Source organism: Mus musculus, chromosome 3 (assembly GCF_000001635.26).
Source record: "Mus musculus strain C57BL/6J chromosome 3, GRCm38.p6 C57BL/6J".
In the NCBI taxonomy this organism is placed as follows: Eukaryota; Metazoa; Chordata; class Mammalia; order Rodentia; family Muridae; genus Mus; species Mus musculus.
The window spans coordinates 129,292,324-129,306,183 of NC_000069.6; the positions used below are offsets into that span (position 1 = coordinate 129,292,324).

General features: G+C 41.8%; 1 protein-coding gene across 1 annotated transcript in view; it reads right to left on the reverse strand.

Moving 5' to 3' along the window:
- Positions 1 to 13,860, reverse strand: part of Enpep (glutamyl aminopeptidase) — a 63,573-nt gene that overhangs the window by 23,147 nt on the left and 26,566 nt on the right. Inside the window, exons 7-11 of the mRNA NM_007934.3 lie at positions 13,084 to 13,218; positions 11,392 to 11,457; positions 6,775 to 6,840; positions 6,507 to 6,658; positions 883 to 962 (exon numbers count right to left, since the gene is read on the reverse strand). Coding sequence (NP_031960.1) covers positions 883 to 962; positions 6,507 to 6,658; positions 6,775 to 6,840; positions 11,392 to 11,457; positions 13,084 to 13,218 — 499 coding nt within the window. The remainder of the gene's footprint in view (positions 1 to 882; positions 963 to 6,506; positions 6,659 to 6,774; positions 6,841 to 11,391; positions 11,458 to 13,083; positions 13,219 to 13,860) is intronic.

Genomic DNA, 13,860 nt, shown 5'->3' on the forward strand with positions numbered 1-13,860 from the left:
GTTTTGCAACACAAAACACTTACGATGGTTAAAGCATAAAAAGCAAGATTCTTCATGACTTAGTACATGTGATACAAGATGTACTAAGATGGTCTCTGCTCTCAAGAGACTTGAATTCTAGCTAGAAGGGCAAAGTGCACAAATAAGAAAGAGAGAGAGAGAGAGAGAGAGAGAGAGAGAGAGAGAGAGAGAGAAAGAAAGAAAGAAAGAAAGAAAGAAAGAAAGAAAGAAAGAAACGATAAGATAAAAACAACTCAAATCAACAAACAAAAAAGGCAAGATTCCCCTGGGATTGATGCTAAAATCTCTTACTTATTGTCACCCCCGCCCAACAATTTGGAGGTTTGTAATAACACCTCCTTGATTTTAAAGAACCCTAAATTTTTTCAAATAAGGAGAAGAAAAGTCAACGGAGAGAGAAGAAGAAACACATCTGCCCCTGATTTTTCTAACTGAGAGAAAACATGTAAAAATCAGGCCATTCGTGTAATATTTTAAGAATTTCAATGTCTTCCTTCTTTGATATAAAGAACAGAAGAGAGAGGAGAAAAGGAAGAAAGGACGGAAGGGTGGGGGCAGGGAGGAAGCCAGGAAAGGTCGGAACCTAACGGCTTGATTTCCCAGTGATTGACAGGTAAGTAAAATTCCTTTGGCTCTGGCGATTTTTTCTTGTCTGCCATGATAAATCACTAAAGGATCGTGTCAAGGTGGGGAAGTTCTCATCGTAGACAAAAGTTTAGATTTGTGGGTAAGTTAGCTGAGAGATGACTTTCAGCGGAAACTCACAAGTTTTGGCTGAAAGTTTGGCCTTGCTGTGTTTCTGTTTGTTTCCTGAAATGCATCAATTCACAGAAGAAATGAATGTGTTAAATAAATACTTACCTCCTTTGTCTAACCTATTGTACACGGTGATCCTTGAGTTGTCATTATCAGCCCATCTGACTGGAATATTCCATGTGTAACTAAAAATTTTAAGAAGGAAACACTTAATCATGGGAAGCTTAAGTATCAAAATCAACCGATGAACACATTTTTCCTTATAAATGATTGGCAGTGCGTAGTACACAACACACACAATCTGTAAAATGTACTTCTGGGAAGAAGATAGGTCATGCCAGAGAGTTCTGTTTCTATAAATCTATAAAATGTACATGAAATTAGATAAGGGAGAAGAAAATCCAATATTCAGTAAAAAAATGTTTTGAAAGAAATATTTTTGCACAATGCAACTTGTATAAATGTAGCATTTGGAATCATAGCACGGAGATCCTCTGCATTCAAGCCTATGTAGGTTCAAGCATGGTGTGTTTTCTTTTATCAAATTATACTGAAATTCTGCCTTCCTTCCCACTAAGCATTACGTGTTCGTCTCTAAAGTTCGCTTAGTAACTAACTGCAGCCATGACATCGGTGCTGCAAGGGAAACTCACCCCCTAAGCTTATTTCAGTGGCCTCCTTTGCTATTTAGTATTTCAGTCACATCAGGGGAGGAGAAAGGGGTGCCGATTTTGTTCTACTGTTTGTGTCAGTTTTGTGAAATCAGAGGGTTGATTCTAGCCTCCCCCACCCCCAGCATGCCAAGGATGCCCTTTAACAATGAGCTACGACTTAATTTTTTATTTTGAGACAAAGCCCCTTTAGACTTCCCAGGCTAGCTTTGAACTCATTCTGCAGCCCAGGCAAGTCTTGAACTTGCCACCCTCCTGTCTCCAGTAGAATAGCTACATAGTTCAGGAGACCAGTGGCTCCCTTGGTTCTCCAGTGACTGTTGTGGATGCTTCAGGCTTACCCAATGCCACCTCCTTACATTTCTCTCCCCTCCCTGACTGGGTATGCTTTCCAAACTGGCTGCGTGGCAGATGCCCTCAGGCTGCTGGAGCCTGAAAGCCCAAAGATCCAGGAAACTTATTCCTCTGAATGTGGCCCTTCTTCCTTCGTGGTGGATGGGTGTGGTGACAACCTATCTTACCTAATCTGCCAAGTACATCTGAGCAGGCTCCAGAGCTTCCCTGTAGTTGGCAGCCAGCGAGTCTCTACAGATCCCGCTTCGTACAGCACTCCTGCAGGTGCCCCCACCCCCATCCCTGCTCCCTCCTTCACTTGCCATCTCCAGGTACGTTTTTAGGGAGCTCTACGACTTCTCAGAAGAGGAACAAAGCAGACTGTAACAAATCCCATTCTATATTCTTGCCGTGCTGCTAGTGCAGGGCTAACCGGAAGAACAGTCGAGCTTCCCCATCTTCCCTAGTGCCAGCCTGACCCAACCTGGAACAGCTGGGGGCTTCATGATCTATGAGCACAGTCTTCATATAGGGTGTTCTCCTCCCTGGGACTCTACCACACTAAAGGCTGGTAGAAGATGTGTTACTGGAAACAGATATAAAACACGCTATCCTGGGATGTCTAAGAGTGCCGTAAGTCAAAATGAAGGAAGGCAGTGGCGCTACTGCTCTCTTCTAATTTTAGAATCCTGATATTGTACCTAATCTCCGCTGAGTAAAGAAAAAGATTTGGGAGCATAATATGTCCAAGAGCAGGAGCCAAGTAAATGAAGGCTGTTACATGTTATCTAAATTCAGCAGTATCAGGGGTCGTTCCTGAAGGTGTAACTAGTGTTCTGACTGTCTTACAGGCTCCATCAGTGCTAAATATGGCCAGTCTAATTTTTGCCGCTGACACTGACTTAATCTTCTATGATGGCACCCCTACTCCCAATCTTCTGTCTCTTAATGTGGAATGGGCACCCGGGGTCCTGATAGGAAGAAATCCCACAGACAGAGATGAGACATTTGAAGAGATGGCGGAGACCACAATATGACTCACATAGGGTTCATCTGAATGAGAGAACTTTCTGCTCTATGCTTCTCCTAATCTTGGATTAAGCAAACAGAAAGACACTCAGAAGAGGTCAGTCAGCCCACAGTGTAACCGAGAGCACAAAAGAGCAGCTTGGAAGAGGGAGGGCTAAGCCTTAGCCTAGGAAAGGGCCAGTCCCACCCACCCCACTGTGGGTGAAGGTGCTGCTTAGACATTCTTATTCACATATGCTAATTATACAAGATAGCAGGATGCCTGAAAGTATTTATTGCTGTCTAATATTTTGATAAGGAGAAACATGAGGAAAACTCGTTTCCGTTTGGAAATCTCTTGCTTCTTTGTTCAGCTACTATTGATTTGTAACAAATTGTTCTCAGTGAGGAAGAAAGAGCAGATTTTCTGTTTCTTTTCCTGTGAGTATATAATTCTATTTTATAAATCCAACACAAATAAATCTACTTTATGATAATTTTAGAGGCTAAAATTCATGCCTGTAGGAATCACAATAAGATGCATACAATATCTGGTTAAAAACTTAAGAAAAAGATTAAGTATCAATGCTACAACTGTAATCTCTTGCTGAATAAAATTTAAAAATTTATGGTAACAAAAAGGGATTTTATTCTTAATGATGTGTTTGGTTCACTTAGTTGTAATTTTTTTAGGGGAAGGGTCTGTATAGACCAGAATGGATAAACCAGGAGGTTTGTTTCTGGTTTGTTTGTTTGTTTGTTACTCCAATCCCTCTAGCTCAAACAAAGCAAGAGCTGTCTTTGCTTAATAAATCAGTGGCTACCCATGACAGGAGGAAACAATTACTGGGAAACCTGCCTAGTGGAAGGTTGTTTTGCAAGACAGAGGATGTTGCTGCCTTACTCACTGTAACATCCAATGCGCATGTTGTCACTGGAGGGAACTTGGGAAAATACAAATGTCATCTGTCAGTGTTCTCCCTCCGGTCCCTTGATTTCTCACTATCCTAGCCAATGTCTCCACCCTCTATTGTGGCTTGCATCCCTGTCCCAGGCTTTCCCTCCCTCTCCTTCCTTGCCCACCCCCCCAGTCTTCCTATGCAGCCTTGTAGCTAGTCTGCCTGCATTCAAATGAAGGTCCCATCACTTCCTCTCTGAGCAACCTTGAATGAGTTGCATAACCGCTTTCTGCCTCGATTTTCACATTTCCCCCCCATAAAATAGATCCAAAGATCCTCTCCTATCTGTGTGGTTTCCATGTGGGTCATCAGATTTGGCTGCCAGTGCCCTCCCCCACTAAGCCACTGACCCTATAATTTGTGCTTTAACTAGATTTATAAAAATATACAAGAAATAAAAATGTAGATGATACAGATTTGTACATCTTAGTTGAATCTTCATACTTTGAAATTACTAGTTTTGGGGTTTTTTTGGTTTGTTTTGTTTTTGAGACAAGATATCTTTATATATAGCCTTGGCTATCCTGGAACTCAATCTGTAGACCAAGCTAGCCTCAAATTCTTGAAATCTGTCTGTTTGTCCCCACTGGGTGCTGGGATTAAAGGTGTGTGCCACCACTGTCTGGCTTAGAAATAAAGTTTTAATTAGAAGTGTTTAGATGAACTTGGTCCCATGTATAAGTTTATGTGTTTTATATATAAGATAATTTGATTAAATTTCAAAGTGAAGTGCTGCTTAAATGGTCAGGGGAATTTGCCTTGGGCAATTTGTACATAAGTTCATAATTAATAAAAAGTTTGAAGAGCTGGTGCTGAAAACCCTAGGCTGTCACATCCCTTCCTTGGGCACAAGCTTCTGGCCTGGCTCTCCAGTTTAACTTGACTAACATTACCCAATATGTTCTACTTTAACCACGAGAGGCACGGGCTAGTTCCCTCATGTTACTACTTCTGTTTCCCTTTAACAGTAAACATTTTCAAAATAAAATCATTCTCAAGCTTCTCCCTGGGTCACACGTGGACCTCTAGGGGAGAGTCTTGCCCCACCTTTTTTGGTGTGACTGTCGTTCTGTGACATGCCACTAGCCACTGAGGGTTTCACAACCAGCTCTCAGTTCACAGAGGTCAATTCACAGAGTTTGTTCATTTCCATGTGATACACCCATGGGACCCAAGGACAAGCTACACACACTATCCCTGCCAGCTGGCAAGGATCCAGCTCCTGCCACACTGGGTCAGGTCCTATCACTCGCCCACAGACTCTGCCACTGTGCCTAGCTGTTCACCCCTTCTTCGGACACTAGGCTTTCAGGTTTGCCTTCTTCATAGTTACCATCTCGTTGTGTCAGTTTTACATTTTTGGAGAATTTCTCCCAAATTTACTTCATTGAAAATTTTAGTCTTCCTTCTGGGTTCTCAATTTGCCTTTCGAAGGCACTGTGTCTTGTACAATAAGCACATAGCTTTTTTTTTTTAAGTCTGAATATTTCTTATAATTTTCTCTTTCTTTCTTTCCCCCCTTTTTTTCTTCCCATTTTTGGTTCCTGATTAATGTCCGTAGAGTCGGGACTTTTTCATTTGTCCACCTGGGATTGTTTAAGCTTTCATGCTTAGCCATTTTTCATGTGTCTTCTAATTCTCCACTGTCTATTCATATTTAAGAAAGGAGAGTTGAGTTGATCACGTTGTTGTTCTGAGTCTGCATGTGTGATGTGTGCATCTGTGTGTGGGTGTGCATATCCACTTGTGTGGACGTGAGAGGATCCTTACCATCCACCGTATATGAGACAAGGTCTCTCTGTTGTCCACTTTCGCGTATGCAGACGGGCTGAGGATTCTGGGGAATGTCCTGAGGCCACTATGCGTCTTACCATAGAGGTACTGGGGCTGCCAGTGCGTGCTGCTCTATCTGGCCTCACATGGGTTCTAGGGATGCAAACTCGGACCCTCAAGCTTTCATGGCACGTCTGTTACCAACTAAATCATCTCTCAAAACGGAATTGATTACTCTTGAGGGCTTGGATGCTACCCCTTCTACAGAGGAGGAAGATAGGTTTTGGAAACAAGCCTCTCCCGTGAGCAGTCGTAGGGGAAGCCCAGCCCATGCTCCTTGCAAGGATGGCTTTGCTCCGGAGCCTCCACTGTGGAAGTCTTTGGCTGTCCTCTACTGTTTTAGTATATTTGGAAGGGGGTGGGGAACAAGCCATCTGGATTCCTGCCTGCTGTCACTGCCAGACTTCTGAGAGTTCTCTAACAGTGAGGGCAAGAGTGATGGGTGGGAATGAAGCGGAGGAGTAGGTCCGAAAGGCACAGCCTGGGCTCACTACTCAACCCATTTTTCAGATCCTCTGTATTCTTTATTGTGCACTGCACACTGTAAGTGCAGAGCCTGCCTAGGGAGGTCACTGTAATTATCTGTCAACATCTTTCCCAGTTCCCTTTGGACCATGATTTTCCCTTTAGCCTTTCTCCCAGCATTCCATACTGCCCACAGCCCCGCCCACTCATGTTCAACACCTGGCTTTATTTTTTTCCACTGCTTCCACTCTTTTATTCTTTGATGTCCATGTCCACATAGAAGATAAACGTGGGCAAACGCTCAGTTCTGCCACTTGGCTAGCCTTGACCTCTCTGTTGCCTAAAGGCTGTACCTTTACACTGTCACATGCCAATCATACCACGAAGGCAGGACCTAAGTGTACGAGCAGTATTTCTGCTGAGTAATTTCTCCTGTTCTTTTAAAGTGAGTCATCTTTACCCGAGCTCTGACGGTGGCTGCGAAGGATCAGCTTTGGAGTCCAACAGAAAGCGTTTCTGGGTGATGTTCTGCCTTCCACTCACAGTGACCACAGGATAACCCATCTGGCTAGTCCAGGTGTCCATCACTTCTTTCACTGGCAGATTGCTTGCCTGTGGTTGGGAGGACAATGGAGCTCCATTAGTTTGTAAATGCGGGGAAATTAAAAATAATTAGTGATATTAAAATGTAAATTGCTTCGGAATTGAGCGGACAAGGCCTTCCTCACCTCTTGCAGTGAATCCCAAAAGTCGGAAGTTTTTGCATTCGCGAACTGGAATTTTTTCAAGTAAATCTGTAAAAGATGAGTACTTTAAAGGCCAGTCTTCCTTCACCCAAACCTCCCATAACTGCTCCTGGTGTTTCCATGGCATGAGATAACATAAGCACACACACACACACACACACACACACACACACACACACAAACACCATCCAAGAAACAGCAGTGACTTTCTTGCAGTAAAACATCATTTCCAGACACTGATATTTCAGTGCTGTTTGATTTTCATATGATTAAGTATTGTTTCCATTTTTCAGCCGTCTTAAAGGTGGACACTTCCTCAGTTCTTGAACTTAAATGCTAGTGGGTCGAATTTGCCATGCTAAGGAAGAGAACAGGCATGAAGTCTTTTGAATAATGATCAAGGTGGTTATGAGTAGATAGGAGAAGTTACTCACTTAGGAGAGCAAGTCTTTATTCTTCAAATACTTTTAAAACATAAATCTTTTAAATAGAAAGCTGTCCCTTTGGAAGTTTTGCTCACAAGATCTCTGCATGGGAATTTCAGAAGCACTGAGACAGCCCCCCACCCCCACCCTGAGAGCTATCTCAGTCTTTCCTCATCCCTTACCTGGCCAGTGCTGGGGGGTTGGTCTTTGGAGACTTGCCAGTGTTTCTGCTCTCTCCCTGTCCTGTGCGATTTAATGTGTGGGAATCTTACCTAGAAATCAAACTTTTCAAGTGTTCCCAGGGCGTAACTTTGTATATAACATTTAATCTCTAAGTTGCTTTAAAGTTTCAGGAAGCACTATATGTAGGTCACATTATCTTCTATATTCTTCTTTGTTCTGGGCACTTAGAAATAAAACAAACTTCCAATCCCAGAACCCCTCCAAACATGGCTGAGGCTGCCTTGGAATCCTGCCCCTATGTTAATTCTTTTGGTTAACTCACTACTCAATACTACCACCAGAGGGCAGACAAAGGAAGGAAGAAGTGTGTTTCTGATCTTCATTCCAGACTCTTAGTATATAGTAACACTTAGTATATAATAACAGTTCTAACTGTAGCTACAGGTTAATACCATCTTCTAGGGAGCAATGCCTTCATAAAAGCATCGTAGAGGAGTTCATTTGCTCAGTGGGTTGTGTTTTGTTTTGTTTTGTTTTGTTTTGCTGATTCTTGTTTACTTTTGAGACAGAATTTCCCTGTGTAGTCCAGGCTGGCCTTGACCTTGTGTCTATCTTGCTAAATATTGTTTGTTTGTTTGTTTGTTTGTTTGTTTGTTTGTTTTTTGGACACTTGCAACATTTTTTCAGCAGAGAAATAGGCAAGCCATCTTGGAACTAGATAGGGCCTTAAATATTACTTAATATAATGCTCCTGTTTTTGTAATGAAAGAAATGGCCCTGTGTCCTTGGAGGAAGAGAGGAGTGTCTGAGACTGGTTAGCAGGAATCTGACTGCTGGATCAATGTGTGGGTATTAGTTTGGCTTTTCCTCCTCTTCCTCCTCCCCCACCACCTCCTCCTCCTCCTCCTTCTCCTCCCCCTCCCCCTCTCCTCCTCCTCCTCCTTCTCCTTCTTCTCCTTCTTCTCCTTCTTCTCCTTCTTCTCCTTCTTCTCCTTCTTCTCCATTGCAGTTTATTGTTTCTCATGAAATATAAGCCAGATTGAATCTTACATAAACAGTACCAAAAAGTACCACTTTTATCTTTGCCAGGTCAGTGCTTCCTAATAGTCAACACTCAGAATTTCCTTTCTTCTCCTTATCACAGTCATGTTAACTTTTGAGTCTAAATCACATGACAAGCCAGGCCATAGCTCCCTCGTTAGCTGGTACTGGTGAGCACAGACGGAAAAGGAACAGTGTGTGCTGTTAGTGTCCTAGGAAGGAAAGGCCTTCCCAGATCAGCCATTCATCTTTACCCAGGTAATAGTAGAACAAGAGAAGATAGATACATTTCTCATACATTTCTTACTAATGTCTCACCATCTATTGCACCTTTACAATGCGCAATTGTGGCCCAGGAGTCTTTCAGTGAATGACAGCATCATTCTGTTGTGTGACGCTGTACTTGGTAAGACGAACACAGAAAAGGAGACAACTGGTCGACCCAAATTTCAGAGTCCCACTTTTCCTAATGGAGAATCAGCCTGGGTAGAAAGCTAGAATTTATAAAGGAAAGTCCTTGAACGCCAGTTTCCCAGACCATGGGACTTTGGGGCAACAGCCATGGTGTGATGACAGGTGTGTTCAAGGGTGAGTCAGGTGACAGGGTGAATGTCCCAGGTGATCTTAGAGCTACACAGATACCTGATAATACCAGTTCCGGTTTGAAAATTGAAAGAAAGAAAAAGTGCGTTGATGTTTTTTTTCCTATAAATATATCCACTCCATAACACTTTAATTGTATAAGACATACTGCCTATTAGCCATTGAGCCAGGTTAAATTTGTAGGACCATTTGTAGTCATGGCTAGAGACTGTTGTAACTTGAGAAATATTAGTCTCAGGTGAGGCTTTTTAAGTTAATGACAACACACTAGGTTAAGGAGGACTGAGAACTTGTTGAATGGTCTGAGGATTTATTGAGTGGTTATCCTGGCTGTCTACTTTTCTGATAGTTCTCTACAAAAGTTAGTATGAAGAAACATTTAATTTAAACTCAGCTCTTAAGATACTGAGAATGTCTTAACAGCAGTTTAAAATGAACACTATATGAATAGAAGTATAATAAGTTTTTAAGGAACGCTTTCTTTTCTCTTGCTTTTTAAAAAGTATTTTTTAATTTATTTTGAGATAGGGTCTCACTGTGTACTCACTGTGTAGCCCTAGTTGACCTGAAATTACTACGTAGATTAAATTGGCCTTGAACTCACAGATATGCCTGCCTCTGCTTCCCAAATGCTGGGATTAAAGGTATGCACCACCATGCCCAGGGTTTTTTATTATTATTTATTTATATGTCCAACCCTATACATTATAGACATTCACTCAACAAACATCTTCTATATCTCGTAATATGTGAAAAGTTCTACAGGCACTGAAGCACACCTAAGGGCATGGGAGGCAGGGTCTACATGAAGATGCTCACAATAGAGGAGTGCTGAGAATTGAGTCTGAAGCTCATAGGGAGTTATACATGCTCATAGCTGCTGCACCACATATCCCCACAGGATGTTTTGTTAATGAACAAAATATCTTTGTATGTACCCTAAATATTTTCTAAATATTTTCTTCTCTTGTTTTAATAGACACATAGGCATTTTACTATTTATCCAAAATAGGGACCACTACATTTAAGATATCAAAGCATTAAATAAATGTCACCTATGAAGACATGGCAACAGGAGAGTTATGGGGGAGGGATTGTCCTGTAGTGCCATGATCCTAGAAAACAGCATGACAAAGAACTGATAATCTGTGTACAAATGTTGTCTTTTATGCTCTATGGATTAGAAGCCACTAGAAATGGCTGTATTGAATCCCTGGGTTGTCACAGATGGAAGCTGGAGAAAGAAGGGGAGCAGCTGGAATGTGATTCTATTTCTAGGTGGGAATGGGCCCAACCAGAAGACGGGGCAGCTATAAAGACACATTATAGTAACCTCAATAAAGATCAGGAGACACAAATTCTGAGATGATTGGCATAGGACATTCTAGAAGAACAAACATGAAGTGAAACATCCCATGGAGTGTGTTAACATAGGATGGAGTGGTGTGTTAACAAAGGATGGAGTGGTGTGTTAACATAGGACGTCTGCAGAACTTCAGAAATGAATTCTTACAGATCTTCCCAAAGGTCAAAGGTATCCATAGCCACTGACTTTATAAGAATATGATTGTTTATATTAAAGATCTTCCAAATCAATAATAAGGAAAAGGCTTTCTACTTTCTGAGTGGGAAGACCAGTAGAGACAGATTTAAATGTCTCTGTCATGTTGCCATGTAGTGAATTATGTCCTAAATTCATCTGGGCCTCGAAGGGCATTCTGGTTATCATGAAGTAATGAGAAAGTGACCTCATGGTAAGACCCACGCTCTTACAAAAGATACAGAAATATTTGTCCTCTGTGCCTCATGAGGACATAGTGAGGCTGTCCACAGGACAAAAGGACCCTCACCAGCAACTGAAAGGCAGCGCCTTGACCCTGGATTTTACCAGTGTTGTGGGAAAATAAGTTTCTTTTGTTTAAGCTACCTGGTCTAGGCTATCTTTTAATTGCAGGTCCAGCCATGTAAAGAGTATCCATACATGTAAAGAGTATCCACACACGTAAAGAGTATCCACACATATAAAGAGTATCCACACATGTAAAGAGTATCCACACATGTAAAGAATATCCACACATGTAAAGAGTATCCAGCATCTGTAAGAGATCCACTTGAATTTCCCCATGACATTTCTGGTAAATGATCATTACAGATGAAATGTAGAGCCTTAACTTGACGTAAAGTCATCCTTTATCTTTTATCATACCTTTATCTCTTGCTTATCTGTCCATGTTCAGTGAAAGTAAAAACAAACAAACAAACAATTGTTCTTAATCAGCCAGCCACAATTGTCAGCCGAATTATCAGTAGAGTGTACTTTTGCCACCGTCAAAAAAATCAATCATACCTGACAGCCTTTTTGGAATTTCTCTGGTGTTATCCAGTCTTGGAGCATTCTCAGAATAGAAGCTCCCTAGGATGGAAGAAGAGAGCAATTAAATTAATGAAACTGCAAGGAACAGTATCACTGAGCATTACTGCAACATTTCATGATTGTGTTCCAGCGTTTCTGAAGATCATTCTGATGAATTACAGAGTTTATTGTGCCGTGATAACACACAGACAGACAGACAGACAGACAGACAGACACACACACACACACACACACACACACACACACACACACACACACACACACACACAGCACCCTTTCCATGTATGTGTGTTTCTAAATATCTAAGTGTTGAAGAAAAATTGCTCAAATTGCCATCCTGTCAGTGACTAAATGGTGTCTAAATGGTTGCTGCACTTCCCCTAGTCAGACGGCAGGTGGCAATCTGTTAATGAAAGAAGAGAAAAATGGTCCTCACCGCACATTCTTGGCTGAAGCGCTAATTTCAAGGTGAAATTCTGGCAAACTATTAAGTATACCTCCACATAAGAAATGATAAGTATTTTTAACAGAAGGAAAAAGAAAATATCTACCAAAATATTTTAGTATGGATAGATATGTAATGTAGGCACAAAAATATTTTATATCAAAAGTTTTGTTTCATTTTGCTTTATATATCTCAAGAATTTGAGGCATGCACTGATTCCCAGCATCTTCCATGTGGGTTAATACTAAGACACACTACTTGTGAGATTTTTCTATCAGTTTTCAACTAATATACATGAAAATATTGCCTTCCCACTTAGTAGTTTTCATTACAATTTCCCAAGTATTTTACGTTGCATTTGGACACGGTAAGAATAAAGCTTAGAAACATATTTATTTCTGACACTATTTTAAGCCCCTGGCATACCCAGGACTTAGAGAATTGAGTCTGAGCCTTCCTTTGTGAGTTCCTCAGACGGATAATCAATCATTTAAAAGAAGGCAGAAAAGATGCCACGGGGGCCGGGGGGAGGTGAGAGGAGACACAGAAAATTATGGTATCAACTTCACGTGGTAACTGCTGTCACTTAGGCTGATTTTGATAAACATCATTTTAATAGTTATAAAAACAACCATGTCGGGGTTCATCCATCATAACAGTAGCTTTTCAGTAACTTAATACAATGGCTGAATTGTGAGTGACAAAGACAGGAAGCTACACAGATTTAAATTATGTTAGCACAAGTATGGAACACATGTGGGATGAGGTATGGTAGGAAATGTCGTGAGAGAGAGAATGTCACAGGAACTTGGGCTGCACATTCCTAGCAGTATCTCATCCAGTTTTAGTCTAAAAAATGCCTTGCCTACAAAATACAGGCATCTCTCTCTCTCTCTCTCTCTCTCTCTCTCTCTCTCCCTCTGTCCCTCCGTTCCTTCCCCCCCACCACCACACACACACACAATGGATGAAGATTTCACCCTCAACTAAGCTGCATTTGAATGCTTGTTCTAAACATCAAAGTGTTCTTCCATTAGAATGCCCATGTAGTTAGTTGGCTGTCCTCGTTGACCACACAGCAGAAAAGTAAGACATATTTTCTCTCCAAAAAAAAAAAAAAAATCAAGATAAGAACTGGTAGGATGCTTAGCGGGTAAAGGAGCTTGACTAAAAGTCGGTCAACCAAAGGATGTTCCAAACCAATGCTGTGTATCTCCTACCTTGCTGTATGATATCCCATCAAACACAGATGTTATTTCAGCTGGCGTGGACACGGTGACGACCACTGGATGTGAAGACATCAGGGAGTCGTCCTCTTGCACGGGGAACACATCTTCAAGCAGCACCTGACTGAGCTGACAGAAAGCAGAGAGAGTTAGCACTTCCCTCGGACGGCTTTCTATTTCATAACATGCTACGGATTCAAAGCGGTGGGGACAGAAGCGGCAATGGCTCAGATGGTGTAACAAGGTCTCTGGGTTTTCAAATGAATGCTGTACGATCAAGCCTGTGCCCTCGCTGATTCCTCTCCTCTTTCTGTAATTCTCACTGCTCCGCACTTTAAACTGCACCAAACCTGATGTCCCCTCTTGGGGGTCACCATGAACATTGACCGACGTAGAGACTCAATTGGCCAAAGATGTTGTTTCCGGTTACTTGTCCTTGGAATGTGAACAGTTTCTAATCAATCAAAGAAAGCCCTTGCTCATTCTTTAGTTCTAGGGATCAATTGTGATTTGGCCATAGGTTTTCTCAGTCGAGAGGCATGGCTATGATCCTCACAGTATGGTTGGGCTTCCTTGGCTGAGAGCACAGTCTTTCTCTCTTCTTGATTCATAACTTAAACTAGATCCCTGGTCACTAGCAGTGAGAGCCCCTCCTCTTTGGACTTGTGCACAGGACTCAAAACTCCAGTTCATGTGCAGCACTTGATACATAGTACTGGGTACGCAGGGGAACTCTGCAAATTGTCTGTCATTGTTACTTTGATTCATATG